General features: G+C 48.6%; 1 protein-coding gene across 1 annotated transcript in view; it reads left to right on the forward strand.

The window, feature by feature from the left end:
• Rp1l1 (RP1 like 1) overlaps positions 1-21,477 on the forward strand; it is a 40,611-nt gene that overhangs the window by 12,907 nt on the left and 6,227 nt on the right. Inside the window, exons 2-3 of the mRNA XM_021182552.1 lie at positions 16,568-17,221; positions 20,201-20,342. Coding sequence (XP_021038211.1) covers positions 16,589-17,221; positions 20,201-20,342 — 775 coding nt within the window. The 5' untranslated portion in view covers positions 16,568-16,588. The remainder of the gene's footprint in view (positions 1-16,567; positions 17,222-20,200; positions 20,343-21,477) is intronic.

The following is a 21,477-nucleotide window of genomic DNA, read 5'->3' on the forward strand; positions in this document are numbered from 1 at the left end:
CAGACAGACAGACTGATATAGAGACATAGTGTATGAGTGTTTTTTCCTGCATGTATGTCTGCGTACCACACATGTTGTATCTAAGGAAAGCAAGAAAGGAAGTCAGGAGGGGGAAGTCAAGAGAGGCCATCGGACTCCCTGGATCTAGCATTACAGGTGTCTGTGAGCCAACTTGTGAAGAACCTAACCCAGGGCCCCGAGAGCAGCCAGTGCTCTTAATCTCTGAGCCATCTCTCCAGCCCCCAGCTCCTCACTTTAACTAGAAACTTTAATTTTACGAGAAAGGAAAACCAAGAAAGTAGGGGGCTGGGAAGATGGCTCAGTTGTCCAAGTGTTTACTCTGTGAGCATCCAGAAGTTTGGATTCCTAGCAACCATAGAACAAAAACAAAATCAAAGATGATTGTGGTGAGGATGCAAATGTGATCCCAGCTCTGGGGAGAAGGAGACAGGGAGATCCTTGGGGCTCCTGGACAGCAAGGCTAGCGAGTCAGAGAACTCTACTTCAGTGAGAGACTCTCCCGGAACATAAGCCAGAAAGTAATCCAGGAAGACAACCTCTGCCATTGCTACCACTCACACATAGATATAAGGGTAGAAACACACACACACACACATGCCGAAGTAGTGAATTTTTGAAATTCTTTAAACTTTTTTTCTTGCATCAAAACGGAATCTCCTATTGCGGTCCCCAGCTGCCTAGGAAACCGTTTCCTAATGTTCCATCAGCAAAGCTAACTCAGCTGGCTCCTGGCCTGGATGGGACTCACAGTCCCTGTGAACACATGGCACGGAGTTAATTGTGCCCTTGCTGGCATGGGTGGATGACCTCAGTTAATATCACACATTCGTACACGTCAGTGACATGAACTGGACCCGCAGCTAACAACACACCCAGCCTGGCAACGTGTAAACAGCATGGGTATTTCCTATTGCTCTTTCATGCCCTGGCTTGAGACATGTTTCCTCCACCTGGGGCTGCCTCTGGGACCTCCTCGGTCTTGGGGCTGGTGCCATTGCCTGCTCTGGTGGCAAAGGGGATCCAGCTGGGGTCTGTCTGCAGGAGGAAGAGGCCATCTCAAGGCCCAGCTCCTTATCAAGAGGATGCAGTCATGAAAACCCCCCACCCTCGGAGTCCCTGCTTCCTTTTGGATCTCAGAGCATCTTTGATCTGGAGCCTAAGGCGGTTTTCCTCCCTCTCTTCCTACTTCCTCCCTCCCTTTCCACTCCTCCACCAATTTAGGGAAATCAACTCTGATGTAGGAGAAAAGTTGCCACAAGTAATAGCTACATTAACTCTTTCCTAGCAGTAAAGATCAACTGAACTGTAACTGACAAGGATGTAGAGTCCATCTTCAGTGGGTTATGTGACTGTAAATGGGGGGGGGCAACTTAAAATATATATGTACTATATACATATACATGTATAAAGAGAAGGGAGAGAGAGAGAGAAGGGTGGGAGAGAAGGGTGGGAGGGAGAGAGGGAGAGAGAGAGGGAGAGGAAGAGAGGGAGAGAGAGAGAGGGAGAGGGAGAGAGGGAGAGAGAGGACAGGGAGAGGGAGAGGAGGGAGAGGGAGGACAGGAAGAGGGAGAGGGAGAGAGATAGGGAGAGGGAGAGGGAGGGCAGGGAGAGGGAGAGAGGGAGGGAAAGGAAGAGAGGGAGAGGGAGAGGGAGGACAGGGAGAGGGAGAGAGGGAGGGGTTGAGAGGGAGAGAGGGAGAGAGAGAGAGGGAGAGAGGGAGAGAGATGGAGAGGGAGAGGAGGGAGAGGAAGAGAGGGAGAGAAGGAGAGGGAGGAGGAGGGAGAGAGGGAGAGGGATCATGTAATCCAGGGTGTCCTTGAACTTGTGATCTTCCTGCCTCAGCCTTCTGAGTTGGGCTTACAGCCATGTTCCATCACATACTCAATTTATGTGTATGCTTGTGTGTGTGTGTGTGGGGGGGTGTGTGCATGTATATGTGTGCTGATACTGAGTGTCCTAATTAAACCTGGAACTCGCTGATTCAACAAGACTAGGTAGCCATGGATGCCCAGGGATCTGCTTGTCTCTGCCTCCCCAGAACTTTTTACATAAGTGCTGGAGGTCTGAACTCAGGTCCTCATGTTTGTGTGGGAAGCACTGAGCCATCATCCCATCCAAGCCCCACACCCAGCTTTTATTATGGTATGTATTCTCCCATCTGAAAAACAGCTTGTCAAAAGGGTTTAAAGGAGCCAGTAGGGCTTAAACCACACAGAAGACATCATGAACTTTATTGATCAGTTGGATTGCTGTCTATTAGTCAATATGTACATGCTGAAGGTAATCTGATTACTTAAACGAGAGTCTGGAGCAGGTGTGTTCTGCCACTCTGAGGCTGTGAGGGTGAGCCTGGAGGACTGGTAGGTATAAGGATCTGCCAGAAGAGGAGGGCCTTGGAGACAACCAGGAAGGCTGGACTGCCCTTTACCAGACCAGGCCTGGCCTCTCTGCTCTCTAGCCTTCACATCATATTCCTCCAAGGACCCAATTTAGATAAGATGCTCTTGGGTCAGCTGGAAAATGGGCAATAATGCTTTGCATCCTATTAATAGCATTCCTTATAGGATACTTGGTGTCTCGGTCTCAAATTAGTGAGGTCCAAGGCTGGTCTGGCTTTAAGTGCTGTGTCAAGGGACTATGTGGATAGGTTGACTCTTGTCCAGTCAGCATCAGGCTGGCTCAAGGCTAAACTCATCCTAAGAGCCCTTTCTATTGCTGGATTGCCTAAGGACAGCTTGCAGCTGGATCATCAGCTGTGGCTTTGGGAATGGGCTTGTTTATAACGCTGAGACAAAGGGAGGAAGCCCAGAGCTGTGGAAACAACAGGTTTTCCTGTGGCCTGGGGCCTTTCATCCAGGGGGCACTGTGAAGCAAGCTCCTTGAGCCACACACACACACCCCGAGACAGGACAGAGGGGAGTGGGGAAGAAAGAGGTGTGACTACTATGATTATGCAAGGAGGGTTTCACTACTCCCTCAGAGCCTGAAGGGCATGTGTTTGTGTGTCTGTCCATTTTATAGAGGACATGTTCATGCCCAGAGAAGTGAATTCTTAGCCCTGCTGAAGGGCAGTGCTGAGATGTTAAAGGGTCAGATTTAAATTTGATTCTCCTGTTCCTTCTCAAGTAGACACCTTCATGATGGAAAAGATGCAGGCTACCCATTCCAGATAGCCTGACAGGTATCTTGGAGCACCCCAGGTCCTACCAGAGAGTCATAGCATCTTTGTGTCTCAGTAACTCATTGTTAAGAAGAGAAAACACAGGCCCAAGGAGGTGAGGCAACTTATACACATTCAGCGCTTTCTAGGTCTTGCTCAGGGCAAGTGGTCAAGAGAGATCTTGTAGATAAATAAGGAGGGGGGAAGCAGGGGAGAGACATAACAGGTTATCTGAGCCATCGCCCAGAGCTCCAGGTCTGCCTCTTAGCTGAGATTAGTTAGGTTGGAGTCAGACCAATGCCCACAGCAGATTAGAACTGACTCCAACTGACGCCAACTGGTGCTACTTGGGATCCAGGCTGGCAACCTCCTGGATGGAGATGAAGCAAACAGAAAAAGAATCACCTCTTCCATATAGCTTTTACCCATCATGGTTGTGACCTGACCTGGGATCTTCCATATCTGCTGACTCCTGCTGGGGCTGCATCTGATGCCAAGTCTCTACTGCCCATGTTCTCAGGGTAACTGATGATTATTTCAATTTAATTCCAGACCCATAAGGAAGTTGCCTGCCTAGTGGAGAGAGGGCCTATGCCCTTCCCCATCCCCATAGGTACCCACCATTCTGATCCTCTCCTTCCTTGACCTCAACAGCACTGAGCCCAAGAGAAGGAAAGCAAAGGGGCAGGGAGGACTGAAGTTCCTGGTGTTGCTAAGAGCAAAGGTTTTCATTTCTCAAATCATGGCACCTGCAGCCCTGGGAATCAAGGAACCTCACTTCCCTTGAGAAGTTCCTTGACCTTTTTGATGGTGTCCAGAATTTGGCATTCAAGCATGGTATTTTGGCCAGGTATGTTGGCTCATTCCTGTACTCCCAGCACCTGAAAGACAAGAGGATTAAGAGTTTGAAGCCAACCTGGAGTACATAGTGAGACTGGATCTCAAAGCCAAAACAAACAAAAAAAGGACCACAGCAGTAGGAGGCATTAGGTATTGGTCTACAACCATGGGGTTGCAATGGTGAGCTGTTCAGAGCATTTACAAAACCAGAAAGTTTAGAAGCAGTGTACTTACTCAGTGGGTGACTGGGAGAACAAGATAACATAGTTGGGTGAAGAAGACCAGAGATCAGCCTGGAGGGCCATGATTACGGTTGGTTTCAGGTTGTCCCTTAAGGCTTTATGTGCTAAAGTATAATCCCCCCTCTGAGGCATTAAGAGTAAAAACATCATTTGGCTGTGGTATATAAAGGAGGGACTTTGGGAGATGACTAGAAGGTAACCATACCAGGTAGAATCTACACGAACGAATCCTGGTGGCTTCATACCAAGAGGGGAAGAGACCAGGGGGGACACACAGGCTCCCTGCTTCTCACTGTGTGTTGGAAACTTGGTCCCCAATGAGATGACATTAATAGGTGGTAGGATACTTAATAGGCATGACCTTGTCTGATTAAGTCACTGGAAGTGTTGTCATTGGAACTGGTAAATGTACTTCTCATGGGATCTCTTGAGTTTCCTCAAGTGTACACTGTTACACAAGAGTAAAGCTAGTCCTCTGTGAAAGCCTCTGGCTTCCACTCCCTTTCTCTTGTGCTCCCACCATGGTGCCAGTCCATCTGCTAGGAAAGGATGCAGCCAAGCATCAAAAGGCCCTCTCCTAAGGCTGGACCAATGAGGACAATGGATCTTGAGCTTAAAGACTCCAAAATGGTTGAGTTAAATAGACATCTTTTTCTTTGTAAGTGTTCTGCTTTAGATATTTTGTTATAGCAACAGAAAACAAACCATTGGGGGTTATTAAATGTCTATTTACTCCTGTGTCCTTTGAGCTAGGGACATAACTTCTTTTGACCATCTCTCTAGCTCGTTTGCCCTCTTACTTCTGATAACAGTTAAACAATAGGAAGCACCAGGAGGGGATCAGAAAGAAAGGAGAGAAAGAGTCTTTGCTGCCCCATTTCAAGCCCAGCCACAGCCCTTGGCCTTGACTGCATTTGTCTCCTCAAGTTCCTTGGATTATTTTTAACTCTGGGGTACCTGACCCAATGGTGCCATTTCCTCTCCTGCTAGACAACTATGTAGTCAAAGCTTCCCACTGGCAGTGTCTCCTAAGCACATCCCTATAGGATACAGATTGAACTCAGAGCATTGAGCGCTCTGCCTGTGTCTCCTCCCTAAACAATCTTCAGAGAGTTAACCTTTGATGCTGACTCTCCCTGTCAGAGTGAACTCTGAAGCTTTGGGGCACTCAACACTGAACTACCTTGCAGTAACCACCCCAGTCCCAGCCCAAGAAGTGGCCGCAGAAAGTGATCTGACTGATGGGCCTATCACTCTCACAGACCTCAAATATTGTCAGAGTCATTTGGGCTCCTCCTATTCACCCTAGGGATTGGGCATCAGGTCAATTACAGGCTGAAAACCTCATGAATCTGGTACCCAATGACCGTTTATCCTTCCGCTCATGCATTCACTCAACAGGCATTTCCCAACCACCAGCAATGTACTACACTGCACTATGTGCTGGGGACTCTTGAATCCCTCCTGACCTGGTAGGACAAATAAACCAGATATGCCCACAGCTATACAGGATGGGATAAGAGAGGCAGAAACAAGTCACTGTGGGAATCAGGAAGACAAGGACATAGAGGTGGGACTGAGTGAGTTTTTTTGCCTTGTATGTGATGTGGAAGTAGCTATATAAATCCATTAACTGTGCTAAATAGCCACTGACTAGTGTCTAACTAGAGGAGAATCAGTAATGCACTGGCATGTGAGAGGTGCCTCCTACTGTACATTATCCCCTGGGAAACATTATGCCATCATCCTCATACTAGGGTAGGGTAGAGCCTTGAAGGTTGGGCAATTGCCTAGCAAATGTCAGGTACAGAGACTATTTCTCCAGCCTCTTCTATATCCATGTAGGACAGAAAACTGCTTCCATATAGTTCCAGGTAAGAAGAGGCTGAAGAATAATGTTCTAGATGAGCTATCTCTATCCCCAATAAAGTGTCATAGAGTGTTACCCACTTTAAGCTGACCCTAAGCAGGAATTGTGAATATTTCCCAGTGTCTGCTGCCCATGGAGGCTACAGGTTGCTTCGGGTCACTCAGTAGACGGACGATGGGACTCCAAAGACTCGACTCTCCCAGGCCTCGCCCTGGTCTCCTCCTGGGCTCTGCCCCACCTCTGTCTCTTTCCTTCCTCACCGGGACTTGGCCTCTAGTGGCCTCAAGGGCGACCTCAACCACGGTGAGAAGCATGATGACAAAATGACAAAAACATTCTTGAGGAAATGAGGCTCTCTGCTCGGAGGCCACAGCGGTGTCAGAGTCACTCACTCTGCTGCCATGGAACCGTTCCAAGTGCTCCGGGCTGGTCCCCCTTCCTGTTTGGACTTCAAATTATTGTCCCCAGGGTGCAGAAGCTTTTGGGGGTCCATGGTCCTTGGTTTTTACACACCAGGATGATGGCTGCCCACACTGTGCAGAAGCAGTAAGGAAGAAGCCATGTTACCATCTGAGAGCTGCCTCTGGCCTAGCCTTTGCCACTTAAGACCAGGGCACAGGGGAAAACATGGCACTTTGCCAGGCCACTGGTTTCTTCTGTTTGAGGGGGTTTCCCAGCCTCCTGGCCTCATAGGAACAGGAGGACAGGCTGAAATAACATGCCTAAGTATGCACAGACCCACACCTGGGTCTTGCTTGCAGTCCCATTTTGCAACACCACACTTTGCTCCAAAATTGTCATGGTGCCCAGCTGTGGTTGGCTGCTTCTAGACAACCCACCTCCCCCAGATCCTGCTATCACCACTGTCACATCACTGAGTTCCTTTCAGTGAGGTGACTGCTGGCCTCAATTTTACCCTGATGCATAGATGGACACCTTCCAAAGCTCTGACAGGGGGCTGGCCCTCCTTTTAGAGCTTCAGATGTCCCTAGAGCAAATGTCATAATGGGGTAACATGATTGCCACCCAGCTATGCTCAGTGGATGACCCCAGTGAGTTCCAGCTCTGTCTGAAAAGTACAGACTGAAAGCTTGTAGCATCCCAGTGCTTGGGCCTTACCCCAAACACAAAAGCCCAGTGTTTGCAAGTAGAGTCTAGCAGTCCACAGCTGCAACAGCCTTGGGGGCCTCCCTCATCAGCTGCATTGCCTCTCCCTCCAGAATCTTCCTGAGCCTGGGGTTCTTGAATTTCCCCTGCATAATAGCTGCAGCTGCCTCCTAGTTGGTAACTAATGGCTTCTGCTGCAGGCTTTACAGTCATGGTTCTTTTGCCCTGGTTGTTTTGATTGCTTTTGTCTAGTGTATATATGACTAGTTTTGTGTGTGTGTGTGTGTGTGTGTGTGTGTGTGTGTGTGTGTATGTATACATGAATGTGTGAATGTATGCTATGGCACATATGTGGAGGTCAGAGGACAACTTAAAAGAGTCAGCTCTCTGTATAATGTGAGGTCCCGGGATCAAACTCAGTTTATCAGGGTTAGGTGTACGACCCGCTGAGCCATTTCACTGGCCCATCTTGATTTTTGAGACAGGCTCTTTTATGAGTACCAAGGACTTAGCAAATTGGTATGCTGGCTGGCCACCAAGCCTCAGGAATTCTCCAGTTTCCTTGAGATAACAAGCCCGTGCCACCATGCGTGACTTAGTACAGGTTCCGGAGATCAAACTCACGTCCTTATGATTGTATGGCAAACACCTTGGCTGAGCCATCTTGCCCAGCCTCAGCTCACTCTCTTATGAAAGCTGTATTTGTATTTTCTGCATGACAGATACATATTCAACTCAATGATTTGGGACACATGACCACGCCCTGTGGTACCATGACCCCAGTCAAGGGAACAGACATATGAGTGCCTCTCAGAGCCTCCTGCGGTTCTTTCATGGCTGATGGTTGAGTGTTTTATAGTAGTAAGAATGCTGAACAGGAGACTCAGCTCTGCCAATAGGTCCTTCTCGACCCAGGTGCCTGCTGACCATAGTCCCTGAGACATGACGGCCATGAGATCTCTAATCCCTGTCACTTTCTGTAAAAGGCCCGTATCAGTCTGGGCATGCTGACTTTTGCTGTCTTGTTCCATATTTTCTCTTGTGGGTAGTGTGTGTCTGACTCTTCAGACCCCCTTATGTGTTGTTTGCCTGAGGTGGTTGTCTCCTCCCTACTGGCTTTCCCTGCCCTGTAGGTTTCTGAGAGTGACTGGGAGATGCTAGAGCCTAGAACATCACCTAGAGATGATTCTCTGTCCTGGGATTGTTCTCTAGCCATTTCTTCCTATTCTGTAGGCTAGAGAGGTTTCAACACCAGGTTCATAGCCTGTTTCTGGACTTCTGCATGTGCTAAGTCATAGGTGGGGTGGGGTCTCTGTTGTTGATTCCTGGCAAAGCTGCCCAGGCTCAACAAAGCCTCAATGTTCAATGCTCTTTCCCTGAGGCTTTTTTTTTGGGGGGGGGGTTGAGACAGGGTTTCTCTGTATAGCCCTGGCTGTCCTGGAACTCACTTTGTTGACCAGGCTGGCCTCGAACTCAGAAATCCGCCTGCCTCTGCCTCTCGAGTGCTGGGATTAAAGGCATGCGCCACCATGCCGACTTTTCCTGAGTTTTGATGACTGCTCCAAAGTCCTGTCAAGTTCTGTGTGTGCACACTAGAGTGTTCATATATGTGTGTGTGTGTGTGTGTGTTCATTACACACTTCTGTGTGCATGTAGTGTCTTTGTGAGCCTGTGTATGTGTGTGGAGACTAATGGACAACCTCAAGAGTCTGTCTTCAGTTCTCATTCATCTGTCTTTGGTTTTTGAGACGGTATCTCTCACTTGCCTGGAACTCACCAAGTAGACTAGGTTGGTCAGCAAGCCCCCTGTCTCTCCTGACTCTACCTCTCCAGTGCTGGGATTATAAGTGGACACCATTATATGTTTTATGCATTATACCAGGCTGCTCCCCACTTCTCTCTTCTTTTGCACAGGTTCTGGGAATTGTATAGGTTCATGCTTACCTACACCGTCTCCCTGTTGCCCTGGCTGTTATTAATGCTCAATTCTGCCCCTTACCTCAGGGCTAACTGCCCACCCCCAAATCCACCCATTCCATCCTCCCCAACTTCCCCCTATTCTTTACTATTAATGTTTACATCTTGATGCCCTTGGAACTATTCACTGGCCCATAGGTCTGTGCACATCTCGGCCTTCCATGGCTCCTTCAGCCCTGGCAGCCACAGGATATCTTCTCTAGCTGTTCACACACACAGTGGGCCACAGTCAGGTGCCATCTCCACTCTCCATGCTTTCTCTGCTGGTTGCACCCGCTCTCTCAGCCCTCCCCACTGTATGGATCCCTCCCCATCTCTCAGCCCTCCCCACTGTATGGATCCCTTGGCATCACTTACTCCACTCACATTTGTCAGACACCTCGGTATCCCAAGTCCAGGGTGCGTGCACGCACGCGCGCACACACACACACACACACACACACACACACACACACACACACAGTCTCGCTTCCTGCCTTTGAAGAGCCCAGGCCAGACTATGCATCTCACTGTCTTTTAAACCCCCTAAGTAGATGCCAGGCCTGTGGCCGGCTTCCCCTACAGATAAGCTGTCTAGAGAATATTGGCAAGTCTGGCGGGGTGGAGGGCAGGAAGATGTTCCGACACTGGTCTTTGTTTTGCTTTTCGGCAGTTTCCAGGGATTCTCCTTCCTGTGCCAGTATCTGGCCTTTTCCTGTCCGAGGCATCTTTTCCTTGGTTGTCCTACATGTGATCTTCCCTTCTCAACAGTTGGGAGCCTCTTCTTAGTAGCTGCAGATGAAATTGTACACCATCGGGTCCCCTGTCACCCTGAGCTTTCTCTAGTGTTCCCTCTGCTCTCTGCTCCCCTCTTCCTAATTTGGGCCCTGGATCTTTGGAGGGGTCTATAGGATGAGAGGTCCAGAATGCCAAACTTATCTGCAGTATGTGTAGGAAAGAAAGGGCGTTCTTGTGTTTTTACAGTTTCCCACATCCTTGTGACAGAAATCAAGAATGCGATCCAGGACTATTGTCTTTGGTATTTCTCAAGACTCACTCAGGGAGACTGTGTGCAGGCCTTTCCCAAATGATCCCTGGATAACTCCAGCGTTCTTTAGCTCAGCACCCACCTCGCGGTGGTTGAGGTCATAGAACCATGGAGGAGCCAAGCAGCCGCTAGCCAGCTCCAGGCAGAGCCAAGCTGAATCAGGAAGCAGTAGATCCCTCAAGTGTCAGGCCAGGTACAGGAGTTTTCTCTTCTTCCCTGGGTGATCGAGTTCACAAGGTGGGTGTCTGCCCCTCCACCCTATGTCTCCTTTCTGTTTGGCCAGCGTCTGATACACAGGAACCAATCAATGTTTGTGGCAGGCTGCATCTGCTTGGGAGCCCCACATCTGCTCTCACCCAGTCACTTCTCCAGGAACTACAATCTCTGAGTGTCAAGGAATACCCATTCTGCCACATAGACCTGTTCTTCCTCTCCCCCCCTCCCCCGCCCCCTGGCTTTGGGAAGATATCCTGCACTGAGTGGCCTTTCTTAAAAGACAGTTCTTCTCAGGACCTTTGGAAGAGCAGTCAATGCTCTTAACTGCTGAGCCATCTCTCCAGCCCTGCATTTTATAATTCCTAATTGTTGTAAAATACGCAAAAGTTAAAGGTTACCATTTAGCCTTCTCAAGTGCTTAGTTCAGTGGTATAAAGCCCACTTATGGTCTTGTGCAAGCCATCTCTACCATCATCGCTGGAAGCCGTTTCGTTTTCCAAACTGAAACTTCATACCATGAAATGTCGACTCCTCATTCCTCATGTCCTCCATGGCTGTAGCCCTCATCCCACCCTCTGTCTCCAGGCACTGCTTCAAAGTGGAGTCACACAACTTTCACCCGGCTGTGACTGGCTTATTTCACTTAGCACAGTGTCCTCTGGGCTCATGTAGGTCACAGAATGGTGATTATTTTAAAAGCTCACTAATAATTCCATTCTGTGGACAGACCATGTGTCACTTATCCATCCATCTGTGAATGGGCACTTGCGTGGTTTCCAGTTTCTGTCTCCTGTGATAGACCTCTGTGCTCATTGCTGCACACATCTCTTTCAGCCCCTGCTTCCAGTTGCTCTGGGCACATCACATGTGGGGTTTCTGGGTTCCATGCTAATTCTACAGTTAATTTAGTGATCCTCTGCTACACTGCTTCATTAGGGCCTGCACTGCTCTGTATTCCCTAATGGAATAGTGGAATGATTCCATAAAGCGTTCACTGCACTTGGTCATTGTCAGCCTTCAACACAAAGACACTCCCCACACACGTTTCAGAATCCCTGAAATTTAGATGCTGCTTGTTATTAATATGACATCCTAGCTCATCAAGGGGTCTATCCCTTTCTTTCCTAGGGGATCATAAAATTCTATCAATCTCCTTGTAATTATAATGGAGTTGAGACATTGGAAGTCCACGCTAAAATGATCAAATGGCCTCCTTATGTCCTATTCAGACCCTTGAAGCAATGGGGACCCCAAGTAGGACTTAGTTCTCTGATGAGTGATGGTCTGTGGCTCTTGCTGCCTCTGGGAGCCAAGTGCACTGTCACCTACAGCTTCCAGCATCTGTGCATAAACGCATCAGCTGTTCAGGTTCTCCATAATGCCCCTCCCTCCTGTCTACCCCTTTCGTCCAGGCAGTGAGACCATTCATTGTCTCTCACGCCTACCTGATGATTTCTCTCACCCTATTTACCCTGTTCCTGAACCCATCTCTCTTGCTTGTTGTTTGCTGGCCTCCAGCCCCTCCCTAAGCTGAGGCTTGTCTCTAGCCAGCTAAACTGTTTCCTCCCCCAGGCCCCCGGACCCACCCAGCCCAATTCCTCCATTAGCCTGTTACCTTTTTGAGTATTTCCTGTGGTTTCTATTTTTTCTCCCTTAATCTGTTTTTCTCCGACCCACCTCTCTACGCCCCCAAACTGGAAGCCTCTGCTTTCTGTCCACTTCCGCTGAAATCCCCGCACCCTTCCGCCCTCTCCATCCTTCCTGACTCCACCCCTCCAGGCAGACTTAGTGTCCTCTGGCCCTGGGTTTCCCTGGAATACTTCATCACCGGTGGTAGGGCCACACAGACTCTGTGCTACCAAGATCATTTGCTACAGATTTCCAGCAAGACACTGACTCCCAGGTGGCCTCTCTCCAACCCTTGGGCTTCCAAGAGCTTAGAAAACTGAGGAAGAGCCCTGTGCCCCCCCCCAATCAATTGGACTCTGCATTGCCTGTGGGACCCCATCATTTTCCTGGAGGGACTCTATGCTAGTTCCACCTATGTGACCACTAACTGGGAGAACTCTTACCATCCGTCACCCCTGGACCTTCATGTGAATGTAAATGTCAGGAAAGTGGTCTTCTTTGTGCTGAACTAGAAAGAACTTCTCTAGTTCTGCAGTTGTGGGTTCCTTATTTGTGCTTCTAGAAGAGGAACCCATAGGAATAGGGCATCCTGGCTGGACCAGCCTCAGCTTGGCCAATGGAGAAGAGTAATACTTCTCAAGGCTCCTGCTAAGAGAGAGGATAAAGACCAAGAAAGGATGGGAAGTTAAGATGCACCATGCTGGGTTGGCCAGTGCCTGATCCTTTGCCTCACCGTGAAGATCTGCCTGCATGAGGCACCTAGAAGATCTAACAGGGGACTTAACCCACCTTGCAGCCCAAGCTCTTTCCTAGCTAGCTGTAGTTTCTGTGCCTATTTAAATGTGGGTGTTTCCTGATGTTGCTGATGCTCTTTGGCTAACCAACACCACATGTAAGGCTTGAATCCCATGACATATACCCCAACTCAGACTCTCGGAGCAGGAGCTTCTGACTCTTGTTACTGAACAGTCCACATTCAAGGACCATTTGAGTCCTTCACATTCAAAGCTACTTGCTGTTTTCTCCCAATCATTCATTCATTCATTCATTCATTCTTGTATTCACCTAGGATATCACAACATCTGCTCTCTTGTGCTGTACACTGGGTTAGGGGAGCCCAAAGACTAAAAAGCTGTAGTCATTTATCATAGTGTGTCTATTGGACACATAAGAGTGTGCAGGCCTTGTAGGTGGGTGTCACAACATTTTAGTCTTTGTGTTCCTGTAACCCAATATACAGGCTAGAATAGAAGATGTTCAGTAATCTCTGATGAATATGACCGAGTAAACAGCCAGGCAACACCAGAGAGACCTGAAGGGGAAGAACTCAAAAGATTTGTCGTATTTCTTCAAAGAAGAGACTCTTCCTTGTTTTGTTCGTGTGGCTGTAAGTTCCACTTGTTAGTGACTTCCACAGAACTGATGGTGCATCTTCCCTCACTGTGTCAACAAGGATTGGTACAAACTCTTCCAGTGATACCTTCCATGGTGTCCCCTTCATAGTCCCCAGCTGGGCAGGTCTGATCCTCCAGCTCTTTCTCCTAGGGCTGAGATTCCTTCTAAAGTGTGTGTATGGGCACATTATGTAATGTGTGTGCGTGCCCATAAAAATATGCTTGAGTGTGTCTGAGGGTATCAATGGCATACTGAGTCTGTGTGTATGGATGGTGTGAGAGGATGTGTGCTACTAAATGTGTCTATGCAGTGCCCTGAAGAACACTGTCACACACCAGTGCAGGACATTTACTGGGAGATTTGGGAATTGCCAGCTCTGATTTGCAATTTAGAATCCTGCAACTCATGAAGCCTATTTAATGATCAGAAATTCTAGTTCATAGAATATTCTAGAAGGATGTTAGAATCATGGGGATGTCAGGCCCTTGGGTTGTGATGTTGCACTTCTGTCTGGGGCCTGGGGGAGCCAAGGAGGTCTTTGCCTTAGACCTCTGCCTTTCCTTGAGTGTCCTACTGAACTGTTGTCTCCTCTGGCCTCCTGTGCACAAGCAGGGTTACAGGGGCAGGAGTCCTATCTCCTGGGGATGCAGGAGGACAAGGTGATCTTGAGCAACACTGATGCTGAAGACACAATGGTACTGGAGACATGGTGATACTAAGGGACCCAATGGTGCTGGGGACATGATGTTATCAGGGACATGGTTATGTTGAAGGATACAGAGATGCTGTGGGACATAGTGATGTCAGAGTACATGCCAACTGAAGGGTATGATCATATTTGGTATAGAGTGAACCTCTGGGTCATACTGACCTTGTGGGGCATGGTAGACATGGTGATTCCAGTAGATATGGTGATGATGGACATAGTGATGTGGTAGACTTGCTGGTACTAGAGACCCGATGATGCTTACAAACACAGTGGTGCTGGGGACACTATGTCATTTCCTTTCTCTCTGGGTTCACCAGCAAAGGCTGTAGTTGTGAGTTAAAATAAACACCAAGAGATACAAATAGCCCCCATGGATAGGCTCAGGGGGAATAACTGTGTCTGGAGCTGTAGTGACACTGGCTGGAGAGCTAATGAGAACAGCTTGTGGGGATTAGAGGGGAGGAAAGAGGTTGCATGAGCTAATTATACATCTGCCCAGAGATGAGAGGATTACAAGGCTCTTTTGTGCCCCATGGTTTTAAAAAGGAGAGACGAGTCCTTTTCTGTCCAACAAATGGGGCTAAATAAAGAGCGGTGCCAAAGATGTTGGAGGTGTGGCCTTGGGACCCACCCATGTTACCAGGAGTGTCCATTGTGTTTCTGAGCACTCTCGAGTGAAAAATCATCCTCTAACCCCATTGGCTAAGGTCCCAGATAACTGACAGGTCCAGCTCCCAGCAGGAAGCTCTATGAGGGTCAGGGTTATTCATCCACCTTTATTTTCCAGGCACAAGTCTGGGAGCCCTGGAGAGTGCAAGTTGTGCTTCCCAGGTGGAATAAGCTGAGAAAGGCACTGGCCAGGAGGGAGAAGCTGGAGACACTGTGCTAACAATGGTGGTTGCTAGCACAGTGAAGACTTGGAGAGGGCACAACAAAGAACACAGTCACAATGGGGCGCAGGAGGTCAGGGCCACCTGACTGGAGGATCTTAGAGTAATTCTATGAGAAGAGGCAGAGACAGGGGACACATGGGTTTTTTTCTACAATGCCAGGGAGCCCAGGAAGACTTGGGAACCCAAGAAAAAGCCAGGTTTCAGAGCAACCTGGCTGCCACAGGCAGAAAGAAGTACCTGGGACCAGAAAGGTACACGGAAGGTTTTGCAAGAGTCTTATGGGATGTAAAAGGACTGCACACCATGGGGTAGTGGGAGCAGAAATGGTCAGTGGGGACAGGGCTGTGCCTCTGTCTCTCCTGCAAGCTAAGATAGCCACTCACGATGAGGCTCATCACCCATCTTGAAAAGACTTGAGAGGGGCGTTAGAGATAGCTTTTAAGAGTTGTGTTTTTTAAACCTTTCATTTAGTGTGTGTGTGTGTGTGTGTGTGTGTGTGTGTGTGTGTGTAACCATGGAGGTCAGAAGATAACTTACAGGAGTAGGTTTTTCTCCACCATGTGGGTCCCAGAGATCAATCAGGCCTGGCAGCAAATACCTTTACTCACAGAGACATCTTGCTGAGCCCCATAACTTATATTTCATATCAAATCAAACAACAGTCTAATAAGGAAGACACAGGATATGAAGTGATGTGTCCTGCTTTCAATTATATAGACAAGAGTCTCCTGGTCTGAGCCCTTGTCCCCAGTGCTTTAACTCTAGCCCTCTACCTGACAGCTGGAGGAACAGAGTGACAGGGATCTCCCAATGCATGGGGAGACCACGGGAGAGGGACTCCTCCTGCCCAGAGCTCTTGACTCCATGTCTAGGATCCTACCTCTGAATGTCCATTTTTATTCTCTACCTGTATTTTTAGAAGAAAAAACAAGAGGACATTTAGGGGACTCCAGCTTGGCAGAAGAGGACAAGAAAAACAGCTAGAGAAAAAAAGAGAATAAAGACTTTTAACCCTTGCTCCCTGTCAAGCGCTTCAGATGAATAAATTCATTTGCTTACTATAACCACTATCCAAACTGACTAAGCTGAATTCTATAAACATTCTAAGTCATTGCCTTCAAGACCTTCAGCTCCCTAATGGATGAGCTGTCTCAGCGCATGCTTCTTTCCTTTTGGGGGTGCGTTCTGTCACCACATCCCGGGGCTTGCATGGCCTCAGTGCCCTGGAGCAGCTGCAAGATGGGGGCTGCTACCTCTATGGGTCACATAGATAGCAAGTGGCGGAGGTGGGGGGTGGGGTGGGCACTCAGCTCTCCCCAGTGCTAAATCTTTACCTTTTAACCCAGTTGGATCAGACTCTTCCGACATAGCTGGATGGAACTAATTTGAGGTGTCAGAAAGCACCTTCATAAAGAAGGGAGGAGACTGGGTCGTCCTAATCTGGGAGCTAACATCTGAGCTTCTCTTCCTTTGTCTGTTAGAGCTGTCTAGGCCCCCACATCATGAACAGCACCCCAGGAGACATGAGAGATGCTCCTGCACCAAGCCACCCTGCACCAAGCCACCGGCAGTGTCTCCTGCCCTCCGTGGCTCACACTCCCTCCGTTACTGAGGTGACACCGGCCAAGAAGATAACCTTCCTCAAGAGAGGAGATCCCCAGTTTGCTGGGGTTCGCCTGGCTGTTCACCAGCGCACCTTCAAGACCTTCAGCTCCCTAATGGATGAGCTGTCTCAGCGCATGCCTCTTTCCTTTGGGGTGCGTTCTGTCACCACACCCCAGGGCTTGCATGACCTCAGTGCCCTGGAGCAGCTGCAAGATGGGGGCTGCTACCTCTGCTCTGATAGGAAGCCCCCCAAAACTCATAGAGAGCCAGGCCGGCTTCAACGGAAAAGCCCCTCTGCTGGGCAGTCACAGGTTTTCCAAGGTGGGCATGAAGCTCCAGAAACATCCTATTCCTGGAAAGGTCCCGTGGCCCCAAGGAGGATGACTCTGGTGAAGAACGGGGATCCTAGATGCCAGCAGACAGTGGTTCTCAGTCACAAGAACACCAGGAGTCTGGCAGCTTTCCTCGGCAAGGCCTCTGAGCTTCTGCGCTTTCCTGTCAAGCAGGTGTACACCAGCCGGGGGAAGAAGGTAGGCTGTGGGGAATGTCTTTCCTTTGGACCCTGGGTCAAAATACATAGATGGATGAGCAAGGCAGCCTTGATTGCGCATTGCTAATTAAAGGTGAAGGACGAGTGTGGAGACACGAGGTCAGATCTGTTCATCAGACTTGGGGAAATGGCTCAATTGGTAGAGTGCTTGCCATGCCAGCATGAGAACCTGAGTCAGGCACACACACTCATGCATGCATGTATGCACATGCACACATACATGCTTGCACATGTACAAGCATATGCACACCCATACTCTTGCATACACACATGGCCACCCCACTCATAGCTCCCATTTAGTAAGCACTTAGCACACAGCAGGTCCTGAGTCTTATACATGTTCCTCATTTGTTATGACGTCCTCTCAACAGGCCATTTCCATCTGAGTTCAGTGCAGGAAATAGATCACCCAAGGTACCTTGAGCACTAAGATATTTAATGCAGGGTATTAGGAGCCAGGTCTAGAAAGCTGAAGTGTGTGATTGGGGCTGGTTCTACAGAGAGAGCTCACCATGTCCTGCAGGTAGCACACAGCAGCTGGAGGCAAGGTCTTCCCTTGCCTCCAGCTGCTGTGTGCTACCTGCAGGACATGAGACCAGCCTGGGCTACACAGAGAATTCTAGGTTAGTCTCAAAAAAGAAACAGAAAGAAAGAAAGAAAGAAAGAAAGAAAGAAAGAAAGAAAGAAAGGAAACATGTCATATTTACTATCTGCCCAATGCCACATTGTCTCTGTGCTGTCTGTCTGCTGGTGAGAACGAATGACTCTCATCCCAGGAGTCTGTTCACATGAAGGCAGCAGCTCACATCACTTGCCTTTGGAAATGCATATCACATTCTGTAGGAAAACAGTTCAACCTCATAAAGGGGTGATTCCCAGCTGGTTCCCACATGGAATCTTGCAGAGAATATCCATTCCACTACTCCACACTCTGTGGGTGATAGAGTGTGTAGCCACAAAGTGATTTCTTATTGTTTGTTTTGGAATAGAGTCTCACTATGTATCCTGGCTGGCCTGAAACTTGCTATGTATTCCAGGATGACCCAAAACTCATAGATATTCACCTGTCTCTGCCTCTTGAGTGCTGGGATTGAAGGTATACACCACCATACCCAGATACATAGCAAATTCTTGGTGTTATCTTGTATCTTCTGCTGTGAAGGCAGCCACCTCCCTGGCTTACACCAGTGATAAGTAGGTATTCTGTAAGTCCACAACGGTCATATTGAAAAGAGAAAGAACAAGGACCATCTTTAATCAAAACAAAGTCAATTCCATTCCAGTGAATAAGAACTGCTTCAACAGAGATGCCCTCACTGCGTAACAGCAGCTGGGACAGAGAGGTTCGGTTTGCTTAGCTTCTCACCAGGTGTGTCTGGCTGAGTCCCTGCAGGTGTGCAAAACACAAGCCTTAGTTCAATTGGTGATCACTTACCTATGGCAAGTATGTCTTCACCCAGTAGCCAGTTGTGGGGGAGCCTTTGGGAGCAGCTTCTCTAGAGCTCCTTGGCAGTAACCCTCCAATCTTGGTCCTTCTGAGTCCCTCATTCTCAAGCGGAATGCCTAGCCACTACACAGCCATTGTTCCCTCTATAACGAGGACCGTCTTTAACCAAAACAAAGTCTATTCCGTTCCAAATCCAACATCTCCTGAATACCCCTCTAGGCCCTTCATGGTCCCTGAGTGGGGCTGTAATGGAAGAGTCTCTGGCACTCCACTGCCTCCCCAGCATTTGGTGCTGTGGTTGCGAGATGGCATAGAGAGCTACCCGAAGAATAAATCCACCTCCAAGTTAAAAGAAACAAAGGGGTCATTTAATGAACTGGGCTGGATGATACGGAGCATAACACAGATGTGTGTGGTTGGCGAAGAGTATGTGTCCTCTGGATAAATACTAACGTCCTTCCGAGTCCCTCATTCTCAAGTGGAAAACCTAGCCACTCCATAGCCCTTGCACTCTAAGAGTAAAGTTCTATTTACTGGAATGATGGGTCCTGAGCCAGGAGTAAGCAGAAACATGTCCACCTGCTGGCAGGTGTAAGGAAAGGGTAGAATTTGAGAATAGAGAGGCTCCCTGGGAGAGCTGTGCTCTGCCCTCGTTCATTTACTCACGTGGAGGCAACTGGTTTGAATTATATTGGAAAGTTGTCAAATCCTGGAGAGGACCCCACCTGGGCAAAGGATCAGATCTCCAGATGGAGGCACTGAACATTCTGCTGCGAGCACATTACAAAACATATTCTAGAAGGTAGATGTGTGCTCAGAGGAGCAGCTTAACAGTTCCAGCTTCTTTTCTATCCAGAGTAACCTGTATTCACAGACTCTCAGCTGGTGGGAACCGAGAAAGAGATCTTCTTGAAGGCAGTGGGTTCTCAGCCCCTGGCTAGTGATAAAGGCGTGGGATGTGGGAATCCAGAATGGTACATGTAAGAGTTAAGAAGGGCTAAGGAGGCCCTGTGTTCCATCCAATAGCTGATTGTGAGCATCCACTTCTGTGCAGGCACTGGGTTAGCCTCGCAAGAAACAGCTGAACACAGGGCCCCCAATGGAGGAGCTAGAGAAAGTACCCAAGGAGCGAAGGGGTCTGCAACCTTATAGGTGGAACAACAATATGAACTAACCAGTACCCCCAGAGTTCCTGTCTCTAGCTGCATATGTATCAGAAAATGGCCTAGTCAGCCATCATTGGGAAGAGAGGCCCCTTGGTCTTGCAAATTTTATATGCCCCAGTACAGGGGAAACACCAGGGCCAAGAAGTGGGAGTGGGTGGGGGGGGAGGGTATAGGGGACTTTTCGGATAGCATTTGAAATGTAAATAAAGTGAATACCTAATTAAAAATTGGAGGAAAAAAAAAACAAAAAGAAGAAAGGCTAAGGAGATGGGTCTTCCTTCCTGCGCCTTCCGGAGCAGAGGGGCTCTGCAGGCCGGGCTCCCAACTCTGTGTTAACCTCTTCCAGGTGGACTCTCTGCAGACACTCCTTGATGGCCCCTCTGTGCTGGTATGTGCTGGGAACGAGGCCTTCAGATGTCTGGAGATGGAAAATGACAGAGGAAACAGGACCAGAAAGTTATCTGGTGTGACTGCGAGGAGTGAACGTGGTGAGTGGGTTCTGGGACTTCCCAAGTTCTTTAGATGGGACAGCAGCTCTATCATATTGGTAGTTATCAGTCCCAGACCCATAGGAAAGGTGCTTTGGCCCGGTTCCTTGCTCTTCCAGCTATGCTGGGTCTCTCTTGCTTCTTTCTTCTTCTGTCTGCTTTAACCGAGCAGAGCACTGCTGAAGACACCCGGGAGCAGTGTAGATTTTAACACACAGAAATTTGAGCTTAAGATTTTTAGGGTCTAAATAACCATTAAGATTCCCAGTGGGCATGTCATCACAGAGGTTGTGCGCTCTGTTGAGCAGAACATTTAAGTCCTTCAGAGATATGGCTGCCTGAGGCATCAGTGGTGGTCTACAGCAAGTTACGATGATTAAAACATGCCACAACTATGGGCCATCATCCATCCAGACACATTAGATTCACCAAAAAGTCCACATTAAGCAGGGCAGTGGTAGCACATGCCAGCCGGGCGGTGGTGGTGCACGCCTTTAATCCCAGCACTTGGGAGGCAGAGGCAGGCGGATTTCTGAGTTCAAGGCCAGCCTGGTCTACAGAGTGAGTTCCAGGACAGCCAGGGCTATACAGAGAAACCCTGTCTTGAAAACCAAAAACAAAAAGTCCACATTAAGCCAGAGTCTAGGCTTCATTATTAAAATATGTTATTTTGAGGACACATTTTGCAAATGCAGAATAAAATTACAGCAAAACTCCCAAACTGGTAATAGGAAGACTTTGGCGAATAAGCAAATGGCTCTCCTTTGTGGGACTCCATTAAGAAAATGACCAAAGACAATGGTTGGGCCCATGACAGAAGAACCACCAGGCTTGCTTGATGCTTTCTCCTGTCCAGATGTGTTCAAGAGGTTTGTCCTTCTGGACCCAGGTGCATCCTACTAAGTATAGCTCAGGAGATGAAATGAGAAACAGCCAGGACTCCATTTTTCTCTAAGGCTACTCTCTACCCCATGAGGCGCCCACTCTAGTTTTCTACCTTGGGTGCAGGCTAGACCCTCAGGAACTGATGCTGCATATTTAGACCTCTCCTAGAAATCTTTCTTCAGCCCAAGAACCTGGCCATTGTGAGGGTCACCAGGAATCAACACATCAGTTTACAGCTTATGATCAGATC

The sequence above is a fragment of the Mus caroli genome, chromosome 14 (assembly GCF_900094665.2).
Source record: "Mus caroli chromosome 14, CAROLI_EIJ_v1.1, whole genome shotgun sequence".
Classification (NCBI taxonomy): Eukaryota; Metazoa; Chordata; class Mammalia; order Rodentia; family Muridae; genus Mus; species Mus caroli.